Genomic DNA, 27,314 nt, shown 5'->3' with positions numbered 1-27,314 from the left:
CCCGCACGACACAAAATGTCATCCTTCCCCTGGCTGCCGCGCGCGCCCAGCCATCCTGCTGAAAAGAGCAGACATTTAAAACTTTGTGACATGTGTCACAGGCACTGCCATTGAGCCAGTGCCACTGACGGAGCTGGAATTGACAGGCCCCGAGCCACCGGAGCTGGCTGGGGGACACACCGAGTTTGGTGTGTGTCACTTCCTATCCTCGTCAGGGACGCATCCCGAGCTGCCACACCAACACAAACTGCATTATGGGATGGGCGGAGAGTGCCAGAGCGGGTTGACATATGCTTGACATGCGCCTTTGTGCATGCGAGGGGATGAATGGGATGCCTGGCATCACGGACAGTAGATTAATTAAGGTATGATCCACAGATCTACCTGTAGGCGATGCACTCCTTGACCCTCATCTCTGTCACAACTGCTGCTCCTTGGGAACTTCCTGGCTGAACAAATGGCACGCCACTTCATCAGTGCAGATCAGTGACATTCTGCTATAGTAGCCCTGCGGGCTCCTCTGCTAGCCTGTGTGTGTGTGTGTGTGTGTGTGTGTGTGTGTGTGTGTGTGTGTGTGTGTGTGTGTGTGTGTGTGTGTGTGTGTGTGTGTGTGTGTGTGTACACTCAAAAAGAAGGTATAACTCTGTACCTACATATTGTCAGTGTGTATCCATGCTTGTGTGAACCACAGCTGGATGTATGTGCACAGTATCTGTAGTAATAAATAATGTAATATTTTACAAATTAAATGTGAGTTTAAACAGTGTAAACATAATAAAACCAAATACTATTTGAAAACTGCATTTAGTAAAAGTAAATCTTAAATTGACTTCATACTGCATACTAATTATAATCAGGTTTGAGTGTGTAATGCATTCACAGTGGAAAAGGGGACAAAATGTATATAGTATAGATGTTATTTAAAAAAAAAAACGATTTAATGAAGATGGTGAGACAGTTTTAACAATATCTCTGAAAAATATGTTTCAATTACGTTTCGAAATATTAAAAGTAAACGTCTTGTTTACTTTCTTGTTAACACCCAGTGGTAAAGTACAATGACTTCTTGTATTCTAACTGCAAAAAAGTATAGTACATACATTTATATATGATTTTGTACAGTAATAGTGACCCAATATTGCAACAATTTCAGATTTAAATGCATGTTAAAATGTATTTAAATATTGTAAAATCTCCGAGCTCTATATTACATTGGTGGCACAATACGATTCACCTCCCCAAAAGGCACAGAGTGTGTGACTCACTGTCAGAAGAACTAAGGACCAATCACCCCGTCACTACACATCTGCCCACAGCCCGATGACTGATTGGCATGAGCTAATGCAAATTTACAAGAAGGCAGAAGGAGAAAAAAAGGACTTGTCTTTATGAGTGACAACTGGCCACTGATAGCAGAGCAGAAAACAGGATGGGGTGAGATTTAGATTTAACTGTCCCCCTGGCTCTAGAAAACTCTCCCTCCCTCCTCGTCCTCTCTCTCTCTCTCTCCCTCTCTGTGACAAGCAAACTCTTTCACTCCTGCACCTGAAGACATTTGGCAGCACACTGCTGTCTCACTCGATCCAAAGAAGCCGAAGAGGGGGGGGTGGGGTAGCCCTTATTTCCGGGCCCAGTCTTAGATGAGTAACATTTGTCATTCAGGGTTGTGCTGTAGTAATTAGCTTGTCAGTGGGCAGCAGGCTGAGTTGGCTCTTTCTGCTAAGAAAGATGGACAGACTGACACAGGAGCTGACAGCCAGTCGATAATGTGGCAATTAATGTCATAAATAATTCCACTGCCAATTATATCAAAATGGACTCTGTTCTTTCACTGGCCTGGTACTCCCTTATCATTTCCTCTGATAAGAGGGACAACCGTCTTCACCCCCCGCCCCCCCTGTAATTAGGGGGCTTTTTATATGGAAATACAACATGGCCTCACTCACACCACATGTTTATAGCACAGGGGCGAAAAGTAGAAAGTGGGAGATATGGACAATAAATATAACATGCTAATGAATCTGTTTTGTGCCCTTTACCTTGGGTATTTTGTCGGGTCATATAGTGACCGTGTGACCGTGAGGCATTTCAAATGTCATTGGCATGCACAAAAGACAAAAAAGAAATACTTGATTTGAAAACGCAGACAATTATGTGAGAGAGATCGATTGGAGATGATATTCTAAAGGTTGCAAAAGCTTAACCAACAGTGAGAATATTGATCCTGACCCCCCATCACTTGGTGGGAAAAATTACATCCATTCTCTGTCTTCAAGATGCAGGTCAATCAATCGCGGCAGGTGAGAATACATGATGAGCTGGAATCAGCAAGGGTTCACTGAATAGTAAATGTGCTCTATAGTGGAGGGAAACAAAAAGTGAAAAGTGGGGAATTTGCTTTGAAATGCTTATTATCCACCGCCTCTGCCTGTTTTCACGGCCTCATTTGTCTCGACAAGTGACTCAGTCACTGTGAATGGTCCCCATCAGCCTGACACTAAACTCTTCCTGTGAAATGTATGAGCAAATAAAGTGAGCTCAGCACATGTAAAGCCCTCCTAATGCATTGTAAAACAGCCTTAAACACATCAGATGTATCTTCGGGATGGGAAGGTCGCTCTGATGGTAATATATGGTCTGTGCTGAGAAGTCTCAAGGTCGTGTCAGATTCGCCTACATAATGCATGATTTCCCGTTACTCTCAGACTCCAATCATGCCTTGCAAGCCTTGAGATGAAAATTTTACTAAGTAAATCAGCCACCTTGCTGGCATTTCTATTACCCCTCTGTGTGCACTGACAGAGAAGATGAATAACGCTAAATAATAACACGTGGTAACAAATCATATTTACTACTCATAAAGAGAAAAGCTGCAGCGGATGTAGAGCCGTTAGGTGGTTTTTGTTATTCTTTCATCTTGCCTGTACAGATTTTACTTTTTTTTTCTTTGTTTGTTGTGTGTGTGCGTGCGTATAAATGTGTTCTTTGTACTTTATGGAGATGAGTGTGTCACTCCTCCACTTGTCACTGTCCTCTTGTTAGATTGTGTGCGTAATTATTGTGTCATTTATTGCACGAGAATTGCTTGCTTTGAATAAAGCAGTTAAATGACCCTGTTAGCATAATTAATTTAACCATCCTGAGGGGCTGCAAAGTCGCAGTCTCATGAATATTAATTATTGTCAGTGTCAGTGCTAAATATTGTACGACAACAATGCAACACGTTTTTGTTTTGTTTTTGTTTTGAAGTGAAACATTGATGCAATTTTGGAGTGAAATTTTGAGTCTTTGTTCCTGATTTATAATCACTTTCTCCAAATTTTCTTTTCATGACACATTTACATAGAAGAAACATGTAAAATACAATACTTTCCAATGGCTGCATGTTATTAGATGAATATCAAAACAGACACTTTCTCCCTTATTGCTTCAGCCACATCATTAAAACAGCAACCACATTCATTTGGCAGAGAACATACAGTAATTATACAGCATGGTATGGCAGAGGGCATGTAATGTTTGCATTTTAATGTTCACACCCTAAGGCCCTAAAGCCATACTTAAAATGACACAAAGCATCAGGCATTGATTTTACATGCTTGACTTGAACAATCAAACATTTCAAAGGAAATTCCTGGAAATACTGGCATTTACTACTTTTCTCCAGGTCCTGAGGGTGGGGATGCTGATTGTGTGTGTGCATGTGTGTGCATGTGTGTGCATGTGTGTGCGTGCGTGTGCGTGCGTGCCTATGTGTGTGTGTGCTTGTGTGTGTCTGTGTGAGTGTGTGTGCATGAGTGTTTATCTGACAACTGGACATGAACAAGAACCAGAAAAAGCCCTCAGGAGATATGGATGATTTTCTCACATGGGCAATTCTGCATTACTCCATTGAGGCACATGATAATACAGTGTACTGTACATTGAGCCAAGTGATGTGCATCTTCAGTACCAATGATATCACATTCTCCCATGCAACTGGGTCTGGATCACCACAGGAAGCTTGGTGGGTGCAGAAATTAAACTCCCCACTTAGGAGAATATTTCCCATGAATGTCTTTAAACTGTAAACATACATTTCATATGAATACACACATTATGGGCCCCACAGTAGCGTGACCTAAGGGAGGAGTGTGTTGTGCTGCGTGTCAGACTTTGTGGTATTTCCTGGGGCGCTCTGATCCTATCTCTGGGGTCCTCTGGAGGGCAGCCTCTCAAATGGCTCGACTTGGCCTTGGCCGATGACAGTGACATACAGAAGCAGTCGATTTTTGACACACGGCAGTGACTAATGGTGAGGAAAAGGTGAGGGAGATCTTTTCTGGGGCCATTCTTAAAGACATGGAGATCCAGCCCACCTCCCTAGGGTACAGCTAAGCACAAATGAAATCCTTGAATCATGAATGCTGCAGTTAGCAACATGATTCAAGGATGGCAGGTGAGAAGGAAATTACTGCAGCCGATCTTGCTTTTATGGAAGTAATATTGGTGGTCAGTTGTAGGGAGCTCATGTTTTAAGTATGTTTGGCTCTCTCTGTGGATAACATTTAAAGGTAGCTTATTGACCTTCATTTGTCTTCTCTAGTGTAGCAACTATTTGTAATATGTGAAATTGATTTTAAAAAAGAACATAATTATCACTGTTAAATGACTGCAACTATTGCCTAAAGGTAAATACTGAATAAAACACCCATTGCATTAAACAAAAATAATAATAATAATAAAATCTAGTAAATATGGCTACATGTGAAGCTAACAAAAAATGAAAGGCTCAAACTCAGTGCTTTTAGTAAATTAATACATTTGTTTAATTTATTGTTAATTGTTAAGAATTTTGAAATACTGTCATGCTAGCATCTAAAGCAGCAGCTAGCAGCTAAATGCTAATGTCAACAAGCTAAAATAGCATGCTCACAATGGCAATGTTAACATGTTAACATATTCAGTACGTAGCCAATATTATTTACCAGGGTCATTGTCTTAGTTAGCGTGTTAACATGCTAATGTTTGCTGATTGATGAGAATGTCATTAGTTTTGCAAATGTCAGCCTCACGATGACACGAAAGGAAAAAGTCAAAGGATCACCAAGGTCACAAGGATTCATCTACTGAGAGTGTGTGCAAAATCTGGACTAAAGTATAACAATACAGTTTAAGTTATTTGTTTTTGTATGTGGACAATAATTTCTACTCTGAAAGTTAAGTATTAGGCTCCTTCAGAGTAGCAGAGCAGAGTTGTTCTCACAACAAACTATACAAATCATTCACCATTTCAAATATGCATATGGTGATTTAATGCCAATAGCACAAAATATTGATCTACTCACTAGAGTTAGTTTGAATGTCCCTGAGCTAAAGGTTTATTGGTTGTTATGCTACTTCTCTTCTATGTGTGGGTAAAGTTCAGCCATGAACCTTCACATTTGGGTATTAGCAATGTTTTTTTTCTCTCTCTCACACAGGCTGATAGGCCTAACCTTGTCTGTCTCTCCAAACATATTGATTAGCCTGTGAGAAGAGAGGGGCTATAAGACTGTGTGCAGAGGCTAAACTTGAACTAATTCACTTCTTGCTAATCGCAGCCCATTATTTCACAATAAGGGAAAACTGTTCTACAGTGTATTTCCATGAAGACGTGGTACATGAGTTTGAAGATGGCAGAGTTTTTGAACAAATACAAGAAAATAATTAGATTATTGTCCATGTAGTATTAGTAATATCAGAATGATGATTTGCACCATGGCAACCCAAGCTGCCTTATTTGAGAACATTAGCAGATTTCATGATAAACCATCAGTTGTACTGACAGCCTTCCACAAATTGAGGAGTCTGCCATTGTTTGTCAGATTGAAAATCCAACCATCAGCATTGAGCTTAGAGAGGAAGATTCACCAACTTTTCCAGAAGAGAACATTCAACACAAATTACAAATGGCAGTGGCAGGCAGAAAAAAAGAGAAAAGCCAACCTCTGTGCCTTTGTTGTTCTCCTTTAATTCTGTTAATCGCCCCCAGGTAAAGATTAGCTGCTCTTGCCAATTTAATTCAGCCTCAAATGATGCTGCTACAAGGTCACTTTTTCTTTTCTTCCTCTCCTCCTCTGTCTCTTTATTCACCCCTCCTTGCCTGCGCCCCCCCACTCCCCCCACCCCCTCATCCCACCCTCCTCTCTCCTCCATTTCTCTTTCCATGAGCAGGATTGAGTTGTCATGTAGTTCTAATAGGCAGCACAGGGAATCATTAGTCCACCTCGGCTCCCTGACTGATGGGTATTTCACTCCAATCATCTGAGTACTGTGCGTGTGTTTGCGTAGGTGTGTGTATGTGTGCGTGCGGAACGAGTGAAAGAGCAAGAGTACACCCACCCACCCTCCAACACACACACACATACATACACACATACACTCACACACACACACACACACACACACACACACACACACACACACACACACACACACCAATGCTCCGCCACAGACATCACCATCCCCCCACCCGCCACTGCATTGTGCGCCTGCTGCTATTGACGGGGTGTCAGAGCTGAGGGGAGATGTCTTAATCAACTTGGACACACTGGGCATTGATTTGACAAGCTGCTGTAATGACCTTCTTGTTTTCGTAAAGGATCACTGTTTATCTGGGCCACAACTGATGCGCTGAGCATGCCTCATCGTCATGGAAACTATTATCACGGCTGAATTGGGACGGGGCTCAGTCTTTGGATCTGTCTTTTTCTCTCTCTGTCTCTCTCTGTCTCTGTCACACACACACACACACACACACTCTTACGCACACATGCAGCCACATGTATTGATATTGATATGTTTGAGGTGATACAGTGTAACCAGATGTGTATATGTGTGTGCTTGTGCTTGAATGTGATGTTTAACACGTCCAGTCAAAATATGTCAGGGGTCAAAGGGAAACACTATAATTGGTGTCAACATCTTTCACATCAATGTTATGGAAATCATTACAGACTGGATGGATTGATTAAGAAGGCTCAATACTCCCAAGACGGCCATTTCATTTACCTGCCTCGCAGCTCTTTTAGAAAATTATTTTAAACACTGTACCTCATTGATGTACCAAATGACCCATAATGACATCTAAAACTGATAATTTAGTCCCAATGGAAATATGAAGAGGCAAAAAAAAATTTCTATAAGATCATTTTTAGGCTTCTAGAAAAAGGTCTGTTTTTACACGCTGACATTTTATACGATTCTTCCCCCTGATCTGATGTCAAGCCTAATCTTAGAGGTTTAGTACCAAGGATTTCGTGTATGAATTATGATCTTCTATCAGCCAGTGCCTGGTTTAAAGATGAGTGGAAAGATTGTCTTTGTTTGTGTTCAGCCAGTTAGCACATGAACAGTGTGGTGCTCCATCACCTGGTTCATGGCCACAGGCGCACCCTGCTGCCTTAAGAAGAAGAAGACACTCTGCTGAGTCGATTTGCAGGGATCTCAGGTTCAGGCTGCTGTCAGCCTCTGTCAGGGCAATCAGAAACACTCAGCCTCCCCTGAATAGCCCGCACAGCAGACGGTAAATATTATTGGCATTCTGACACCCTCTCGCTGCGACCAAGTGTGTAAAATTGTTAATAAGGAACATGATGGGGCCACTGCATGCCGTCGTGAGAATAGAAAAGCTTGCTCTTGTTGGCAATTATCCAAATAACAGGATGAGGTGTCTGAGGACAGGTGATTTAAGTCCTTAGCAGAGTGTTGGAGAGGTTTGTTTTGGCAGGGAGGAAGTGAGGAGAAGTCACAGAGGTCACATGGTAAACATTGTCCTTGTGCTTTATCCATCTGTACAACTCTTTAATATCTACATGGAGACCCTTGTGTGCACTGTTTGGAAAAATTGCTAAAGACACTGTCCACAGATGAGGCACTTTAACACTTGATGGCTATTCTATATTATGTATGATAGTCATCTCAGCTATACTAAAACAGGTAAAGGTTGTTGTGGTGTCAGCTTTAAGTACGGCTGAGAACAAGCTGCTTGTTTACTGAAATCCAGTGTTATTAGTTATTTCTATGCCTCCCCCTGAAAGGCTCAATGTGACACTGTGATAAGGCAAACAGTATTTCCCTGCTTGCATAGAGCAGGTAAGTCATTATTTTTAAAGGCATAGTATCTCCAAGTCACAGAAGGACACATTGATAGCAGAATAAAGTACACAATCGTAAACGTTTATGCCAGTATTTCTCACTGTATGATTACATTTTTATGGTTCATATTCCGATATGGCTTGTTTTTGCTGCCACCGCCAGAGCAATGAGACAGGCCCAGAGGTGGCATTTCTCCTTTGCTTTATGGGGGGAGAGATGCCTAAAGGAGAGTCCTGCTCGGTTTCGTTTGGTAAACACACTGCCAGGCTAAATGGCTGATCAATCAATTTCAGTGGGATCGATCTGCATCAGTTCTGCCTGCATGCACACACCCGGAGCCACTTTATTGTAAATCAATCATTTTGAAAACATCTCACAGAGGGGCCCGTCCTCACTAACAAGCCATCAATTCCAGCTGCCTCTGTAGCACCCTTATCAGGCCACAAATCAACAGCCACACAAACATCTGCTCCATTTCCATCGCTTTCCCCCTCTGCCTCGCTCTGTCTTTTACCCCTGCTCAGTCCCCACCGCTTGTCGTGTTTTGATGGTGTGTCTGGCGAGGAGAAAAGAGGAGCGGCTGCGAATCTTCACCACACCACTTAAGATAACCCAAGGGTAATAGTGTTTGCACATTTGAGAGAGAAATGAGGACAAATGCCAGGGTGGGTCATACATTCTCCTTCTGACCGGCTTGTTTGACGTTGGAGTGTGAAATTGCACACTTCAGCTGAGGAGCATGGAGGAGGAGGAGGAGGAGGAGGAGGAGGAGGAGGAGACCCAGAGACTCATGAGATGTCCACTGATTTCTTGCTATGAGAGGAGAGTGAGTCGTTGTCTGAGAAGTCGTCCTACCTCATCATAACACCTCAGAATTGGTGCTGCTCATGATATTTGAAGGATTCTCAGGAGATATCTCAGTACCCTTGACACTGGCAACAGTGTTTAGTGCAGTGCTTCTAGAAGCTGATTATTTCAGTTGGAAAATTGCTGCATTACATAAAGGTTAAAAATCCTTTAACTTTTGCACTGTTTAATGACATGCTTATCAATGCCCAGGCTTTAGACATGTTAAAGCTCCAACTGGGGAAAGAGGATTAGTTTCTCACTATATCATTTTCCCCTGGAATAACTGTATCTGTAAACGCAATCCACATTAAGATGCTACACAGCCTGATGTGATGCACAAACATTCACAGCGCTGACATGACAGCACAGCGAGATACCTGGTATGATGTCCTTTGCTCATCTGCTGTCACCGTCTCCGTGGAGATATACGAGCCACTGCGGACAGAATGTGATTCGAATGCCATTCCCACCCATCACTGTGGATCCCCGTTGATTGACAGTCTGACAGGTGAAAGTGATGGAGCAGCTAATAGCATGTCAGTAAACGTAAATCAAGACTAATGCCAGGCTCAATGGATAAGTGGATTGGCGGTGCGCCTTGGACCACGGGGTCACAGACCCCTCTGCAAGGTGGGGATTGGTAAAATACAATATACATTCATCTGAGGCCTCCCCTGGTGATAGTCAAGGTCAGGCACCGGGTCTATTGCAATCTTACAGTACCTGTCTGTTGTATATACACTGTAAAGGGGTGACGTGACATCGGAATGCATAGATTTTTTATCATGATTTCTGATGCAGTTGTGTTTCAAACATACTGAGTCGATTGTCACCTGTTATCAGTGTTAATCCCATTATTGGAAGAAATTTTCAGATCCTTTACTTAGAAGCCTCGCAAACATGTTTTTTTCAATCAGCTTCTTACTTATGAACAAGGGGGTAACTCATACACGCCCATCTGCCATTTTTTTTTCATTTCAGTGGAGAGAATTCTGTTTGTGTTGTTTTGTCTGTGCTCTTCCGGTTTGAATTGGGAAGGAAGGCCTCAGTTGGAAAAAGGTGGTGTTATGTGCGTGCCTGCAACAACATTTGAATCAAAATGTGACGACAGTTGTGTGGTTGTTTGCTTATGTTGTCTGCCTTCATGTTTTTGAGTGTTAAACCTTTGATAGATAATACTTAAGGATTTTTCTCTGACCTTTTTGTTTTAGTTAAGTAGGAGTTTTTAGGGGTAACCATATATCACTGTTAAAAATACTGAAAAAGTCCTGCATTTAAAATCTTACTTAATCAAAATTAAAATGAAAGTATTATCAATAAAATCAACTTAAAGGAGCTATTTGTAAGTTTTGGATTTGCTATATAGCCAACATTAGTATTAACAGCTGTTTACTTAACAGTCTTGCCAAGAGATTCAACCATCGTTATAACACACCCTCTGAGCAGAATCGACTTCTTTAGGCCAGCCTTCACGCTATAGTGAGTCAGTATCGAAAAGTGATGCATGCTGACATCAGTAAAAGAAAAGAAGTGATAGAAATAGAAGCAAAACAAGGGGGAGACTATGCTTGGCGAGTGAAGGAATGAAGTTTGATGCTGAACTCGTAACATTTCTTTTAGACTGGTAAGTTAATTAATTAATTGATAATATTACTCATATTAATAACAATTCAGCAACATTTGATTTTCAGCAATGTAGCGTAAAATGGAAATACTCAAGTAAAATACAAGTACCTCGAATTTATACTAAAGTGCACTACTTGAGTAAATGCTCTTTTCCACCACTAATTATTCCTTAGCCTAAGGGAGTACAATAATAGAGGAAAACTTTGTAGCTGGAATAAAAAAAGAGGAGAATTTCCAGTTTTAGAACACAAATACATCCATTTTAATTTGAGAAAATACAAAAAGAAACCATGTACAATCTATGTACAAACTTTTTGTACAAGACAGTATATTTATCAGCAGATTATATTTGACAGAGTCAGGTAGATCAACTCAGCACCATCAAATAATCAATTTTTCCATCATATCAAGAACACATCCAAACTAATTAGACTGCTATGTCAAACTCCTGTTTGCTGCAATGACGATGTGCCAACAAATCCTATCTGTGATACGCGAGAGCAATGTCCTGAATTCTTCCTGAACTGATAGGCAGCCAAAAAGATTAACAAAAATTTCAACTTTTCTTAAAAAAAAAAAAATTGCTGAATGCAATTTTAATGTATTATTAAGACTTGAGACCCACCTCCCATCCCCATAAGTATTATATATTTGATTATATCTAGTACAATTCCCAGCAAATAAGTTATTATATCCATCCTTTACAGCAAAAAATAGATTAACAAAAATAATGCAACATACTGTAACAGTAACGTATGACGCATCATAGTCTTTGATTTGTTCAGTGGACAACAACACATCTGATGTTACAGGCATGGGCCTCTATGTGCATCTTTCAGTCATCCATATCTAACTACACTACACAACACAGTCTGATAACCTGTAACCAAGCACACAGCAGAGACGTGTGTGGTTTGATGGCCAGGGCTTGTATCTAACTGCCCCAGCTGCCCCTCAGGCCTCCTGAATGCCACTTTTCGCAATAGTGGGACTTAATATGGGCCCTCCTCTTGACCTCCTGCACTGCCTGGCACTATACTGGCATGGAGGCATTGATGGCTTGGATGTTCTCCATGTCAGTACAGACACTGTTCTCACAGTGGAAAACAAATGGACTCGGCTCCCTCAAAGCGAGCCTGTGTCCCTGAATGACTGAAGGATGCTTGCTCAACTAAACTCTTTTCATGGCACTTCAAAAACACTCTAAAAACTTTAGAGGTATACAATGCAAAGACCTGAAACATCTAATAGAGACGTATGACAAGGTGTAGGAAGGAGAGACATCTCAGTCCAGTGTTGTGGATAATGCCAGCCTGAATGAGTCGCACAATGAGGGTTCAGGTAGAAAAAGCACAGTAATCAAGTGTAATGAAAACAAATGGTGCATTACTTTGAGTTTATGTTAATGCCAGTTTGCAGCATGTACTGTTTTTATATCTGAACAATGCTATGTTTAAGTACCTCAAAAATACTCTGTAAACAAATAAGAAGCAGTTGTGACAGATTGTGACAGATAATGACAAGCTGACAAAATGGAATGTAAACCCTGCAATAACACAAAGTAATAAAAACAGGAAAATTAAGGATGTTCTCTCTTTTGATAAGCTTTGCTGAATTGGTGCTACCTTCCATCTTTGTGATGGCTGACAAACCAGATCAAATTCCGCCTGACTTTTCCTTGTCACACATACAGTACTTCAGCAGAACCCGCATTCCTAGAGAATCCAGGATCTCTCATTTTCAAGATACACATTTGTCTTTTTTTTTCAACATAACAATCAGTTTGTCGATTCTATGTATAATGAGTCATTGCCATTATCAAATATTAATAGTTCCTTATTATTCAGGCTAGCAAGTATGCCATTAACAACCCAATTATACATACATTTTACTCACATATTTTCTGAAAAGAAATCTATTTGCTACAAAGTGTGACAACGATGTAATCACAGTTCAAAAGTTCACTTCAGGACAATGTGTATGAGGCTTCAGTATAGTTGCACCACACCCAATAGACGGACATTGAAGCTCAGATCACTTTGTTTGAAAAAGAAACATGGTCTATATAATGGGTTGAATTTACACAAACATATTTAGCACAATATAATGTTCTTTTCCATATTCCAAAATTGTTTCTTTTTTTTTTTTAGAATTACTTTCCCTTTACAGCCTATAGAGGAGAATCACTGCAGTTAACAGACAGTGACTCCCCGGCATATTTGAAATCGTATTTTGTGGAAAACAACAGCCCACAGTGCTGTAGTGTATGCACTCTCCCTCCACACTAGGGACCTAATTTAGGTCAAACACATCTAATGAAGGTCATTCAGTTCTGGCTTGCACACAGAGGGAGCGACTCTATGATCTTCTCATTATTATTACCACTCTGATCTGTTCTCCATCTAAATACATTTACCCCCCAATACATAATTCCTGTACACCTATCGTTCTGTCTGCATGCTCACAGCGAGGGATGCTTAGTAGTAGACACATTATTTAGTAGACATGGCTCATCTGTGCAACTAAAAGAGGCTTTAGATGAGCTGTAATTTATTTCTACAAGCACTCAACAGAGCCGAGCTGCCAGGCTGAAGATGGTGGTTTCCACACTGCAAGCTAGTCTAAGCTTTATTAGCTCCAGCGTGATACAGTTTGTTAAAGACGGGGCGGGGGGGATAAAAAAATAATCTTTTGTTTTAGTACGATGTGAAATAAATGGTGATATAGTCAAACACAAAATCCCTTGATATGTAGTTGTAATTAAAGATATTCATGGAGTCTTTTTCTCTCCTAGAGTAGAGTACTTTTCACTTAATTCTTGTCTAGAAAAATAAGTACAAATTGATTATGTTTATGGATACAAAATAATTATGTTTAAATGTATAAATCCAACTACATACTTGTATGAAGTTACGTATTAGGAGTACGAGGCTATCACCTCAATCCGCCATCACTCTCACAGCTGGATTTGGATCAGTGCCTAAACATGAGTAAAATACACTCTCATTGCACACAGGCTGGCATAAAGAACACATGTTCCTCTCCAGTGTCCTTATTTGCAGTCTGTGGCATTGTTGCATTTCAACCCAACTATGTTTGAGTATTTCCTCAAGTCAGAGGACCGAGCACAGCAGCTTAACTCCTGAGAGTTTTGAGGCGTGTGACATCTGGATTGGCAACAGAGAACATCCAAGCGCTTTACTGCCTCTGTGCCAACCCTGTGCCAGGCAGTTGCTCCGATCAAAGGAGGACCCATTGATGCCCACTTTTATGCAATATGTGGCATTTCTTTCCTCAGATGTGAATTTTTTGTAACAGACAAAACATTCAGAAAATACACCACTCTTCTTTGTGATCCCAATTCTGCTGCAGATCTCACAGCAAAGCGTTAATGGTGGGCACACGGCTGCTGTTTATGTTAGCTCGGCTCAATCATAGTTGGGGATTTTGTTTTGGTTTTTGATGTAACCTAACGTTTTTGTTAGTAGATCCAAACCCTCTAAATTATTCTACTGTTTTTTTTCTACCATGGCTTTCACTTTTTGAGCTAAGATCCCTCATGCTGTTCCCTTCAAAGGTGCACCATCATGTACAAGCTGATGGGGAGGGAGGGGTAGATGGCATTGATCAGTGCAACACCAGAAGGATGAGCGGCTCTGATGCACGCACACACACACATACATAAATACACACACACAGCATGTACATAAACGTTCCTGAACGCATGAAGGACAGAGCAGGCTGTTTTTCGTCCTCCTCATGTATTCAGGTTGATCAACCGCACTGTATCTGTTATAGAGCGGGCTCAGGCACATATCATGCGATAGGAGCTTGAAACAGAGTCACAGGCTTTATGATCCGACGTATCAGCAGAGGACATGTAGGTACAGGGTTCTCTTTCAGCCAGCATACACCAACACTGCACCATTCTCTTGAGTTTTTAGACTACTGTTTTGCAAGATGATTTTGTTCTGCAGGACTGGAATGCTCTCACTCAACATGACGAGTCAACAGTGAAGTAGCAAACCTTAAGCAATGACATGATGTATAACAACCTAAGAACAAGATAAGTATGTCTCTGAAGCCAAGCAGCCCTCCCTTCCTTCCTTCCTTCCTTCCTTCCTTCCTCTCTTCCTCTCTTCATCTCCTTTGAGACATTTTACTGGGGGACAGCGGTCTGATGGTTCCAGTTGTTCTGTCAAAAGAGACTTTTTTCAGTTTTAGTGCAAATAGAAACAGAAGCAGACAGGAGATATGAAGTCGATGAACCCAGCTGGTTCAGCATGACGCATCTGGGCGGATCTTTGGGAGATGATATGATCAGTTTATCGCTGCAACCCTCATCCTCCGATAACCAGTCACCTTAGCCATGGAGTCTGGTCACACGAAGAGGTGAACTATTGCAAAGAATTACAGGAAGTACTTTTTTTTTGTCAACTCTTAAAATAATTCCAAAAAGTGCTAGGGGAGAGGGGCTGTACAATCCTTATTTGATTGTCATTATGTACATCTCTATGGATACATTAATAAATAAAACGATGTCCAAGAGCATGGAAGTAACATTAAAGGTATACACATAGGAGGTCCCTTCCAGTTTGGGTTCCTGTCAAACCCTTGATTAGAAGAATGAGTGAAGAGAAATGTGTCAGTCTTCAACATCCCTGTCGTCATCATCATCATCATCATCATCATCATCATCATCCCTCCTCCACTGGTGATGTCTTCCCATCTCTTTTGAAAGAGCGTACAGATGTCTGGTGAGTCAGCAAGAAAACCTGGTGTTCAGCATTCATCTTCAACTTCTCTGATTGGTGGAATCAGACTACTAGTGGATTTGTATTGGTTGACTTGGTTGGCCATGTGAGTGCTCATGGGCTTGATCTGAATGTTCCGTGGGTAGGCATTTTCTGGTTCATCTGTAAACCATTTCTTTTCTGAAGAGGACAAGGCGAGAGAGGAAGAAGAAAAAAGGCAGAATTAGTTTGAAGAAGTATGCAAGATGGGATTATTTACAACCATACTGCCTCAGTTTAAGTGATAAATTTGCATGGCATTCTTTGTGATTAGCAACAAACTGTGAGGTCGAGTATGCGTCTGTTCTGGTGCAATGAGCCAATTTTAAGTTGTCACAGTGACATTGTCCGTAGTGTTTATGTATATGGATATAAATCTTGAATTTGATTTTAAAATTACAAAATATTCACTTACAGTACCAAAGTTTTGCAAGGTCTGTTCACCCAAATTACAAAAAACATGTTTTCATAATTTTTTCTCAGAGTCACAGATTTTGAGATATACTATACAGTGCATTTGGAAAGTATTCAAACCCCTTCAATTTGTCAATGTTGACAAAGTGAAAACAGAATTTTAGAAATGTTTGCTAATTTGTTAAAAGGGAAAAACTATAATATCACATAAATATACAGTATTTTTTCAGACCCCTTGCTAAATTTCACTCAGGTGCCTCTTATTTCTCTTCTTTGAGACATTTCCACACTTTGATTGGAGTCCACCTGTGGTAAATTTAATTGATTGAATATGATTTGGAAAGACACACACCTGTCTGTATTAGGTCTCACAGCTAACATTGCATATCATGAAAGGAACTGCCTGCAGAGTTCAGAGACAGACAGGATTGTGTTGGGGCACAGATCTTGGGAAGGCTAAACAACATTTCTGTAGCACTGAAGGTTCCCAAGAACACAGTGGCCTCCATCATTCTTAAATGGAATAAGTGTGGAATAACCAGGACTCTCCCTAGAGCAGACCGCCCAGCCAAACTGAGCAATCAGGGAGAAGGGCCTTGGTAAGACAGGTGACCAAGAACCTGATGGTCACTCTGGCTGAACTCCATAGATCCTGTGTGGAGAAACTTCCAGAAGGACAACCAATTCTAAGCATTATGTTTGGTCTCCTCCAGACATAATGCTGAGAATTGATGCCAAACAGTTAAATCTCGGTTTCATCAGACCAGAGAATTTTGTTTCTCACAGTCTGACAGACCTTTAGGTGCCTTGTAGAAACTTTCACTGAGGAGAGGCTTCAGTCTGGCCACTCTGCCATAAAGTCCAGAATGGTGGTGTGCTGCAGTGATGGCTGTCCTTCTGGAATATTCTTAAGTTCTCAAAAAACTATCTGTATGGCTATTTACAACTATTGTTAAGTTGGAAAATATATGTTCTGTAATTTGGGTGAGCTGACACATTTCATAGTAAGCCTTACTCTCATGCTGACAGTCATTATGTGAGAGAAGAGATTTGAAAGATTTGGATATGTCATTTTGGAGAGGATCTCTTCATGTTTAAGTATGCTATGAGAGCACTGTTTCTGAGGAAAGGGAAGGGTGTATGCCAGCTGTCAGAAGTTTGTAAACTCTCTCCCAGCACTTCACAGGCATCTGCAATGCCATTCAAGATGTCACTTCCTTTTGGGTGAAGTTGTTATATCAAATTTTAACTTTGCTATGTGGAGCAAACCTGTGTGTAGTGTGCGGATGTAGGTGTGCGTGTGATTATATGTGTGTGTGTGTGTGTGTGTGTGTGTGTGTGTGTGTGTGTGTGTGTGTGCGTGCGTGCGTGTGCATGTGCGTGTGCGTGCGTGCACACGGGTGAATGTGTGTTCATGTACATGCAGGCTTGCATGTGTGGAGATTCATTTGTGAGTGGGCTTGTGTGTGTGTCAGCAAGCTTAAGGCTGCGGGGCCGTGTGTTACAGCACAGGCATTTGATGTGTAGAATTGTGCCTGAGGTGAAGCAAGATGTCTGCCATCTCTCTCCAGAGTCTGCTGCTGATACGGTGAACTTACTGATGTCGCCTCAAACCACCATATCAGGTGCACAGGGTTACAAGGAGGAAACTTACAGGCTCATATCCCCCTTCAATTTAGACTTTAAATTGGTCACACCTCCCACTTTCTTGGTGTGACCGATGGCACAGGGCTGGACACACTTTCTTAAAGTTCTGTGAAGAAGTAAGCAATTTGGCTGCATCAGGGGGATTTGAATCAGCCTGACCTACATGTGAGCTACGATCTGGGTTTGTACAGGTGGGAAACATGTTGTTACCCTGTGTTTTATTCTGATTCTGATAAAATAATAAACTACTGTATTCAATGACAGCATATACATGACATCTAAAATTCTGCTACAGTCATCTGATAGCATTCAATAGGAGGGAAGATGCGCAAACACACAGACCTCTCACACAATGCAAACCATCTCAAGTTGAAATAAATAATAAAAAAGGGCATGATAAATGACAGAAAGAAACAATGTGAAAAAAGGATTTTTCTGGAGGAAAAGAAAAGTCATATCATCAAGTGAATAACTGAGGTAAAGGCACAAAGAAAGGGGGGTTTTGTCTCAACCTCATGCAGTGTGGAGATGGTCCTGATCATGGCAGGGAGGAGGCAGGAGCAGCAGCAGACATTTTGCTTTCCAGATGAAAGCAAAACTTAAACTGAGGCATGGTTTACTTAATATCTGAAGAACAGAAGAAATAAAACAAACTCCCCTCGTCATAACAATGTCCACAGAGGACATAGTTATGATCAGAACCCCAGGTAAAGGTTGCTAAGTCATGCAGAATCGTTAACTTGCATACCTTGGCCCATTCTATTCATCCTTGTTGCACTTCAAAAAGAGAGGTAAGTAATCTACTGTAAGTGAGTAGTATTTACAGTCAATACACAACTGACAAGTGGCTACCAGTCCAACTAAGGCTTACATATTGTTACTACAGTATTGAGACTATACCATACATCTTAATTTTAAGATGTATTGAGGGCTTATCATCTACCGTTAAATAATTCTCGTAACAAATCTGCATGCTTTTAGGATATATCACGATTTCAAAATTCAGCTACTTTATTCTCCCAGATGAAACTTAAATTCAAAGTGTATATTTTTTTGTGAGTATATGACATGTAGGTCAAAATATTTCACCAAATTTGAAATAATCTTTTAATTGTATTATAAACAGAACAGGAAATAAGAGCCTGCTAAAGAGCGCTACCAACATGGACATGCAATAAAGCAGTACAGATGCACCATGAATAACAAAATATCAACACTGCTAATGAGGGATGATCTTATGAGTAGGCAAATGTGCTTTATAATCAATATCAGCTACAGTAGGTTAATCACAATACATTACAGCCATGATCGAGGCGTACTGATCATGTGTGCTAAATGTGCACAAATATGCAACAAACAACAGTTATTTACTACACAAATATTAAGAGTTAGACACGAAACAACTAATATTAAGACAGATACAACAGGTAGACCAAACAACATACTGAATGTGCGTTGTGTTGTATTATGTCATTTTATTTAGCTGTGGTTGAGGCCTTTAGTATAAGCGTATTTCCAACCACAGTGGCTGTGCCATCAGAACAATAGAAGAATAGTTTTACTGTTTACAATGCCACAAATTTAACTTGGAAGAAAACAGTCTCAGCAGTCTTTGAGTATAAAAATGAGCCCAGCCTACCCACAGAGTGGGCTTACCGAATTTGTTAATGTTGTGTAATGATTGCTTTGATGTGAGAGTGAAGACCACATGCAGGTGATTATGAAGGAAACACACAAACACTGGGCATGGACGCAGAGCACAAGTCACACAAACAAACCACAAACACACAATACACAGTAATTATCAGTGCATGTGTCACCACAGTCTGCACACAAACACACACACACACACATACCTATAAAATACAGGTCAGGTATAACACACTAAACATGCAAGTTAAAACTCTACAGGAAACGTGAGTGCACGTACTTCTGTTTGTCGCGGGCCTCCCGGGTCTTACTGCTGCGGCTCTGCCGGTTGGAGGGTGGGATGGAGTGGACGGAGGAACTCTTTTTGCTGGAGGAATGGGAAGAGTGGGAAGAGTGGGACAAGCTTGTCCGGGACTGGCCTGCATTGTGGTCGAACTGCATGAGGCAGAAGATCAGGTCTGTGGGCACCAGCTCAAACTCATACGGTGGGTTTGTAATCACATATCTGCCCAGAAAGCAAACATTACATAGAAGATTAACATTTATGATCCTTGTGGGAAAGCAGCAGATAGTGTATGGATATATCAATGAAAGAAAATATCTTTTGTCTACTTGACAATACAGTACATTAGTCAAGTAGACATAGCTATCATTGTACAGTATATATTAAGTACATTTGTGATCTAGTAACAAATGTTATCTATCTTTAGTCTCTATTCTGTTTTTTTATTTATTCTATCCAATATTTTTATATTTTTATATTTCATTTCATCTGTTTTAGGTTGTATATGATTTGGATCTAATTGTGCTTGTTTCTCATCTGCCTCATTCATTTTGTGTGATTTATTTAAGGTAGCTACTGTAACCCTGCAATTTTCCCTTTGGGATTAATAAAATACACTATCTTTAACCCTAATCACTAATTTTATTACATCAAATCATTCACATGATGCTAAATGAATGCAGAAATTGTACCGTTTTGTACACTGGCTTGGTGTACTGAGATGAGCGTCTCTTAATCTGTAGATTCCAAAACACAGCATGTTGTACGTCTTCAGTGCTTTACAGAATAAATCCCCATAGCAGCCGCCATCCTGGTGAACAACAGAACAAAGACTCCATGAGTGTGTGTTAGGTCAGCCTGATGATCTGGCTCAGTGGCAGTGAGTGTAATTCTCTGTAAAGTTCTAGTGTAAATTCAATGTTCTGCTTTGCTGAGGGTATTTTGCTTGAAAGTGAATACCATTTGTTGGCAGTGCAGACTGTAACAATCAGCAGTGTTTTCAAATTATGCCACAATTCATCCAAGAAAAAACAAAATTACTTCAGTATTGGAAGTTCTGTATAACAATAACAAAAAACTGTAAAAACAAGGTTGGAACCAATTAAACTTGGAATTTCTTTGGTGGTGTTCATTGTTCTCTCTAAAGCACTCTTCCCTCTCCACCCACTAAGGCCTGCTTTGCGTGATCACTGTTCTTCACATCGAATTAAGGACCGTGAGGAGCGGAGGTGGCCAGATGTGTGCTGCTGGCTAGTGCCAAAACGTGTCATCTCTGCTTAAACATCCACTTACCCCCAAGTCTGCAAATGGCCCGTCGTAGAGGGCTAGCTGAGCGACGCGACACCTGTCTCTGTTGGCCAGTGTCTGTGGCGTGCTGTAGCCTCCTCTGAGAGCGTTCTCCTCAGCCAACAGAGCCTCCAGCTCTGGTGTGGCTCCCCCTGTGACCAGCGTCCGAATCAGTGTGAGGATGTTATCATTGAAGTACGTCTGGGGAGAAGAAAGAAGGGATATCTGTAAGCAGATGCCATTAGAGTCTCAAGGAGAGAGGTGGCAGATGTGGAAAGAAAGCACAGCCCCTGTTATGTAGACCCGCAGCCTGTCTCTTCATATACAACTGACTGGGAGATGAGGAGACAGGCAGTGGAAGACTTTCTGTCTTGTGCACCATTCCTATGGTCCATCTTTAGATTTCTGCCTACCACCCAATACAAGAGAGGCAAATGGTAATTGTTTGTTATGTGGACAATATTGATAAATTACATTTGAAAATTTTAAAAAAAAAACATCCCTTTTAGTGTGGATTATCCACAGATCTCACCATTTACAGATTCAGTAACTACTTTATCCAGAAAAAGTAATTCCTATGAAAACTGTTGACACCTTTCTTTGTGTATTATCCAATGTAATGTGGACATTTATTCTGCACATATGTTCATTTACTTAAAAAAACAGGGCAAATAAAACTGCATGACTAGATAGCACTGACATACATATTTTATTGTAAACTGGTGAACCAACCCCTTACTTATTCACTTTAAGAAATGTTTCATAATGTTAAAGATATACAAATCCGTAAGATTTGAGAAAGATGTGATCAATGACATTTTGATTATCAAAGAACATGTGGGCTTTTTCTGTTACATAGAAAACAGTAGTACTTCAGCACAGCACTACTCTTTCCTCTGTGAACACTCTGTATGATGTCCGCTTTCCCTTCTGAAACAACGATTTGACTGCGCTCTGCGGGTGTCAGGTTCTCTTGTCCTTCAAGCCGATCAGGACCTGCTTTTGCAGCGTGTGAAGACAGCCCATGTCACTCGGCAATCGGGCCAGAGTGGCAGCTCCTCTCCCCGGGCCCCTGACAGGCCTGCAGAGCCTCATGATGGATGAGCACTGTCCATTAGCTGGGTTCACCTCTGACCAGTGCCAGACTACAGCTGACGCCTGCTCTACTCCCTGCTCAGCTCGGCTCTGCACACCCCTCTAACCCCTCACTCACTGAGAGGGCTGCTGGAATTAAGCCATCACAGCCCCAAAGGAAAAAACACAGTTGGTCATGAGAGGAGGGGGGGGGGGGGGGGGGGGGGGGGGGGTGGATGAGGATGAGGTGTAGAGGATTTTTTCTTTTCTTCCCTACTCCTTTTTCTTATTCCCAGTGCTGCGATGACATTGTCAAAAGATGAAAGAGTGTTTCTTTGGCCTGTTCCAGCCAAGCTTGTGTCATCGCCATTATGCTAACCTTCAACACTTACTTCGTTAAAAGATCTAATAAGGCTCTTGAAAGTTGAATTCATAACACTTAAGGTGAGGAGTGACGCCAACAATTTCCCTTTTGATGTCAGTGGAGCTGGCAGGCATGTGTGATCAATGTACTGTACCATTTCATTTACCAACTTCTGCCTACTTGAAATGCCAAAACAGTGCTACTGAAACCAACTGCTAAACTTAACCCATTTTTCTCTACTGGGAGAGCAGATTTTTGATTTACACCAGCTGTAAAGTCTGTAATAGTCGAGAGATTATCTAATCTTTCATGGAAACTATGTCTGGAAAAAATACTTTTTTTTTTACCATAAACTTTAGTATTTGGAAACAGAATTATTTATCAAATAGTAGCATCATGACCACCAATGAATTAAAATTTTTCTCAGGTCCATCTTTCCAGTCTGACTCACTTTGCAGTTGCTCATCTCTTTCCTTCATCCTGCAGTTTCTACCAGTGCAATAATGTGCAATTGTTACCCAATGGGCACAACATCGCCATGTACTTTGTTTGAAACTTCTCTCGACTTTCTCTTTTTTAAACTTAGAGTGTTACTCTCTCATAGCATCTAAACTGAAATGGATGCTATAACAGAGTAATAATCAGAAAACCACAATTATACAAAGGTGAAGTAAAATGTATAATTTTGAAAAGTGACTTTATTTTAGGTTTTAAAAAACAACTCCCAACACAGCGAGTGAACAGTGTGCTTGAGAACTCACTGCGCTCATCAGGGAGTCGAGAACACTGACAGCGAAGGCGGTGCCGCAGGCGAACGGCTGAGTGAGGTACAGCTCTGTGTCTGGGTCATCATCATCATCTTGGTCCAGGAACTGAACGTTTGAGTCATTCACTGAGAGAGGGGAAACACATCTGAGTTAGAGAAAGGCACCGTGAAGAGGAATGAGTCAAACACACACACAGACACCAACACACCTGAGACTTCAGGGATTTTTTTTTCTTGTTTATTTATTTTGCATATGAAAAGATGTGGCTTTATCATGGTAATCTCACAAAAAAGTCTCAGGTATATAGGTATTGATTCAGGGTTTGAGCTTGCAATATAATGTAACATTAGATGCACATTATATTTTGCTTCTACACTGAAGGAACTTTATTTCTTATCCAAACAATTGACATGATATTGACTGACCCCATGATACTGTTGATTGATTTACCTCTCAGTCAGATTAAACATAAACTAAATATGTTATCTGTAATTTGTTGTTTTTCTGTCCATGTACTGAATAATTGTTTGGAAGGTAAAAAAAGTATTTATATAATATATATTTATATAATAATATTTACAGTATTTTTAATATTAAATTCACTGTATATCACATGCAGGGTGCATTTCATACATTTAGACAAACCACAATTTCAGGAGAAAATATTTAATTGTATTATGCACACACAGTGATAACCATTGTAGAAGTCTCCAATCTTGAATTGGTCATACATCTGTTCTACATTAGTACCTCAGGACCTCTCTATGTTGATCTGTTTTTAAATTACTGCAGTACAAAACTACATATATATTGCATATAATGTAGCACACACAAAGAGACAAATTCTCAATCAAGAGAAAAATGACCTTTCTGTGGACTGTGTAGCTTGAGTAAAGGATAAAATATGAATATTTTATCAGAAAAAAACACCACATAGCATAGGTTTTTTATGTATTTGTTATATATTGTAAAAAGTGAGACTTCAACAATGACTACTATGTCACATGAAAAAAACATGCAATTATAGAGACATGCTTGTCTTTCAGTTTTCCTTGATGAATGTGTTTATCACATCATCTCAAATATTTACCTGCACCCTGAAAGAATTAAAGCCAGGTAACAATACACTTTTTAATCTTATAATTAATAATGAATCAGATCTACTAAATGAACTAAATGGCATGAACCCAAAAATGTTTTTTGTATTTTTCATGTGTGTCTTTTTCCTCAGACTGTATTTCTAGCAGCTGTGGGCACTGAAGGGTCCATAAACCAGCGTTACTTAAAAAAATGAGCATCAGGCAAGTTTTTGTTTGACTCCACCGCTATCTGAGCTTCAGAGATATGGTCTGGAGGAGAAAAAAAGAAACTTGAAAATGAATTTAAAAAATAAATAAACAGCTTAAAAGATTGTTTGATCTTAAGTTTTTTGTTTTTGAAATCTGATTTCTTCCCAGGCTTCCTGTGCGCTGTGGAACAAAAATGTCAGTCAAGGAGACAAGGGGCTGATGCAAACGGGCCTGGGCCAAAAGAGTGAATTGGAGGGGGTGTGGGGGTGGATACGTATGTGTGTGTGTGAGTGTGTGTGTGTTTGGAGGAAGAGGGAAGGGGTGGTGAGGGGTGGGGGACAGGGTGAGGGGGGGTTGCTATGAAAACAGCCACAAGGACAGACTGAGCATGATCAAAGGCCTAGTGATGCTCTGCAAACGCAACTGGAGGAAAAAAAAAATACCCCAAAAAGAAAAAAAAAAAAAAATCATTAAAAAGGGGCCAAAACAAGACAGTCAATTTCAACCAGAACGAAGAATAAAAATGTGTTCAAAGTGAAGCCATGGGAGCAACGAGGGCCTTGACTGCAGCCAGATAAATCAAGACAAGCTGATGAGGAGCAGAGCGGTGGAGCGAGGGAACGAACGGCAGCAGAGGACAAAGGCTCAGCTTACCCAGCTCTGTTATCATTTGTATGTTGGTTCCACTTTTTTTTTCCTGACTGAGTGAAACCAATGGCAGTAGTTTGCCAGGTTTAGCTAATGGCGATGAGACAGTGCAGAGAGGGGGAGAAACGGTGTCGTTATTGAAACAGTTTCAAAGACTGCAATAAAGGCATTTCGCTGTCTCAGACTACTCGTGTCAACTCCAGAATTACTCCAAGACATTCATGGTTGTCCGGTATCTAAAAGTAAAGCACCCTGGATTAGAGTGCACAACAGACACAAAGCCAGAGCTGTCACTGTGCTATACCTCTACCACAACAATAAATTATTTCATGGTAAGACAGTGAAAGGGATAAACAAGGTCTTATCCATAAACACACCTACTTTGCACGCCACGCAAACAAAATCGATCATGCAACTCAGATGAGGTGTGTTTTTATGTTTCAACTTGACTTTAATCTGGTCCTGGCACTGTAAACTGAACATATGACAATGTAATTACAGAATATGGTTCCAGCGAGACATGCAGCCACTCTCTCCTCTCTATGCTCCTACTCCTTCCTTTCCTAAAAGACAATGTTATCACATCTAGTGTTGCTGTAGCTGTGAAATTCGTTAGCTAAGAGCGTGCAGAGGCACAACACTAGAGCTTCTAGTGTTTGAGTCCAGGCCAGAAAACAGTGACTCCAATATGGAAAGCATCTAGTTTTGATAATTGCCTATGCAGTCGGTGGACTAATAGGAGAGCCCCTGTGCAGGTAATGGCTGGCCTGGTTACAAGTAACATTAGGTAGTTCCTTTCTCTTCCTGGCCTTTTCTTAGCTGGTCTCATGCTCCATTGCTCCCTAATTGGGTCAGGGGAGACAGAGTAGCCAGTCTCTAGTGCTTTAGAAGGCCCCTTAGAGATCTGAAAGTTTCATGAGTCCCCACCACCAGTGGGAATACAGCCACTGCCATTGTTATTAATAAATGGACCCATTTTGCAACCAAGGCAGTTTTTTTCCCCTCAACCTTTTCACTCTCTTTCCTTTTCTCCCTCTCTCACCCTCTCCATCAGGCCTGGTTTCTCTTGTGCATTAGTGGACAAATTGCATGAGATGCAGCTATAGTCCTAAAAATGCCTCTGTGACATCTTCAAGTGACAGTAGTCCACATTGTCTTCAGCGCAAAGATGTGTTCTAGGCCTTGCAACTAACATTATCACCACTTGACAAATACTAGCCAGAATCAATAATTCACATACGAATATGAACTTGAGTTGGGCAAAGCTACCAACAACATGAAAGTGAACAAAAATTCCACACCACGCATTCCTCAAGTCCATTTGACCTTGAATGAGTTGGAACTTTTGGTAGCAGCATGATGTTTAAGTCTTGGATTATCAGCTCTATGTGTCCATGTCTGCAAATGAATAATGAGTTGATCTGAGGTTATTGGGTATGACATGCAACATTTGCATTCGAGGTAGGTGGAAACAGTTTTACCTAGTTCTGTGATGATGGGGATGTTGGATCCAGTGGTGACGGAAGCCTGACGCACAAAGCCATGTACTGGACTGCTGTCTGGAGATGACCTGTCCATTCCAGGAGGCGTGAAACCTGAACAGCACAGGAAATACAGATAAAAAGATATAACATGGTGTCATTAAGAGATTTCCTTCGCCCTACAAAGGAAGACAACCTTTTAAAGGGTATAAAATGGGGGAAGAGTTATAATGTCTTCCTTTCATGATGTTTGAGACTCATTATTTTTCCCAAAAAATCTTTAAAACATGCAAGTGCCCATGGCTGTATCTCTGTATCTGTCAAGAGGGTAGGTCTGTATATATACAGTAGGGATATGTCCCAGCCATATTTTAGGAGGACAGAACTTTCCCTACCAATATTTGAGTGAACTTGTTTGGAGTGAAGTCATATTAGATAATTCCAATTTCCCCTCCAAGATGCTACATTTCCAAGACTAACTGATTTAGACATCCTAGCATTTGATTGACTGAAAGGGCGGGGGCCATTTTAAAGTTCACATCATTTGAGAATCTCACAATAACTAACGTCACCATAAAAATGTCAAATGACAACTTACTGATGTTTTTTGATGTTTTTATGCCTTACTATACTATGAAATTTTTTGACATTTTATGACTTACTATATTATGACATTTCATACCTTACAATACTAAGACGTTTTGCAACATTTTTATACCTCACTATACTCTGAGGTGTTTTGACGTTTTTTATGCCTTAAAGTAATATGATGTTTTTTGACATTTTATGCATTACTATACTATGACGTTTTTTGATGTTTTTCTGCCTTAAAAAAATATGACGTTTTTTGACATTTTATGCCATACTATACTATGACGTTTTTTGACGTTTTTATGCCTTAAAATAATATGACGTTTTTTGACATTTTATGCCTTACTATACTATGACGTTTTTATGCCATACTATACTACTATACTATGACGTTTTTTGACGTTTTTATGCCTTAATATAATATGTCGTTTTT

At 40.5% G+C, this 27,314-nt stretch overlaps 1 protein-coding gene across 13 annotated transcripts in view; it reads right to left on the bottom strand.

Annotated features, from left to right (window-relative positions):
• Positions 1-15,353: 15,353 nt before the first annotated feature.
• LOC111235220 (calcium-activated potassium channel subunit alpha-1) overlaps positions 15,354-27,314 on the bottom strand; it is a 156,698-nt gene continuing 144,737 nt past the window's right edge. For 4 of the 13 annotated variants that reach the window (XM_022763606.1, XM_022763603.1, XM_022763601.1 and 1 more), the window contains 7 exons: positions 26,291-26,404; positions 22,867-22,997; positions 20,674-20,868; positions 20,073-20,191; positions 19,378-19,602; positions 18,196-18,224; positions 15,354-15,527 (listed from right to left, as the gene is read on the bottom strand). In XM_022763606.1, the coding sequence (XP_022619327.1) occupies positions 15,376-15,527; positions 18,196-18,224; positions 19,378-19,602; positions 20,073-20,191; positions 20,674-20,868; positions 22,867-22,997; positions 26,291-26,404 (965 nt within the window). In that variant the 3' untranslated portion in view covers positions 15,354-15,375. Of the gene's footprint in view, positions 15,528-18,187; positions 18,225-18,664; positions 18,667-19,377; positions 19,603-20,072; positions 20,192-20,673; positions 20,869-22,866; positions 22,998-24,815; positions 24,900-26,290; positions 26,405-27,314 lie in introns of all 13 variants that reach the window. The other 9 variants (XM_022763608.1, XM_022763605.1, XM_022763607.1 and 6 more) reach the window with 6 other exon arrangements.

Source organism: Seriola dumerili, unplaced genomic scaffold (assembly GCF_002260705.1).
Source record: "Seriola dumerili isolate Sdu_G_001 unplaced genomic scaffold, Sdu_1.0 BDQW01000478.1, whole genome shotgun sequence".
Taxonomy (NCBI): Eukaryota; Metazoa; Chordata; class Actinopteri; order Carangiformes; family Carangidae; genus Seriola; species Seriola dumerili.
The sequence above is the reverse complement of the archived record's forward strand: the minus strand, read 5'-3'. Positions and strand labels throughout refer to the sequence as shown.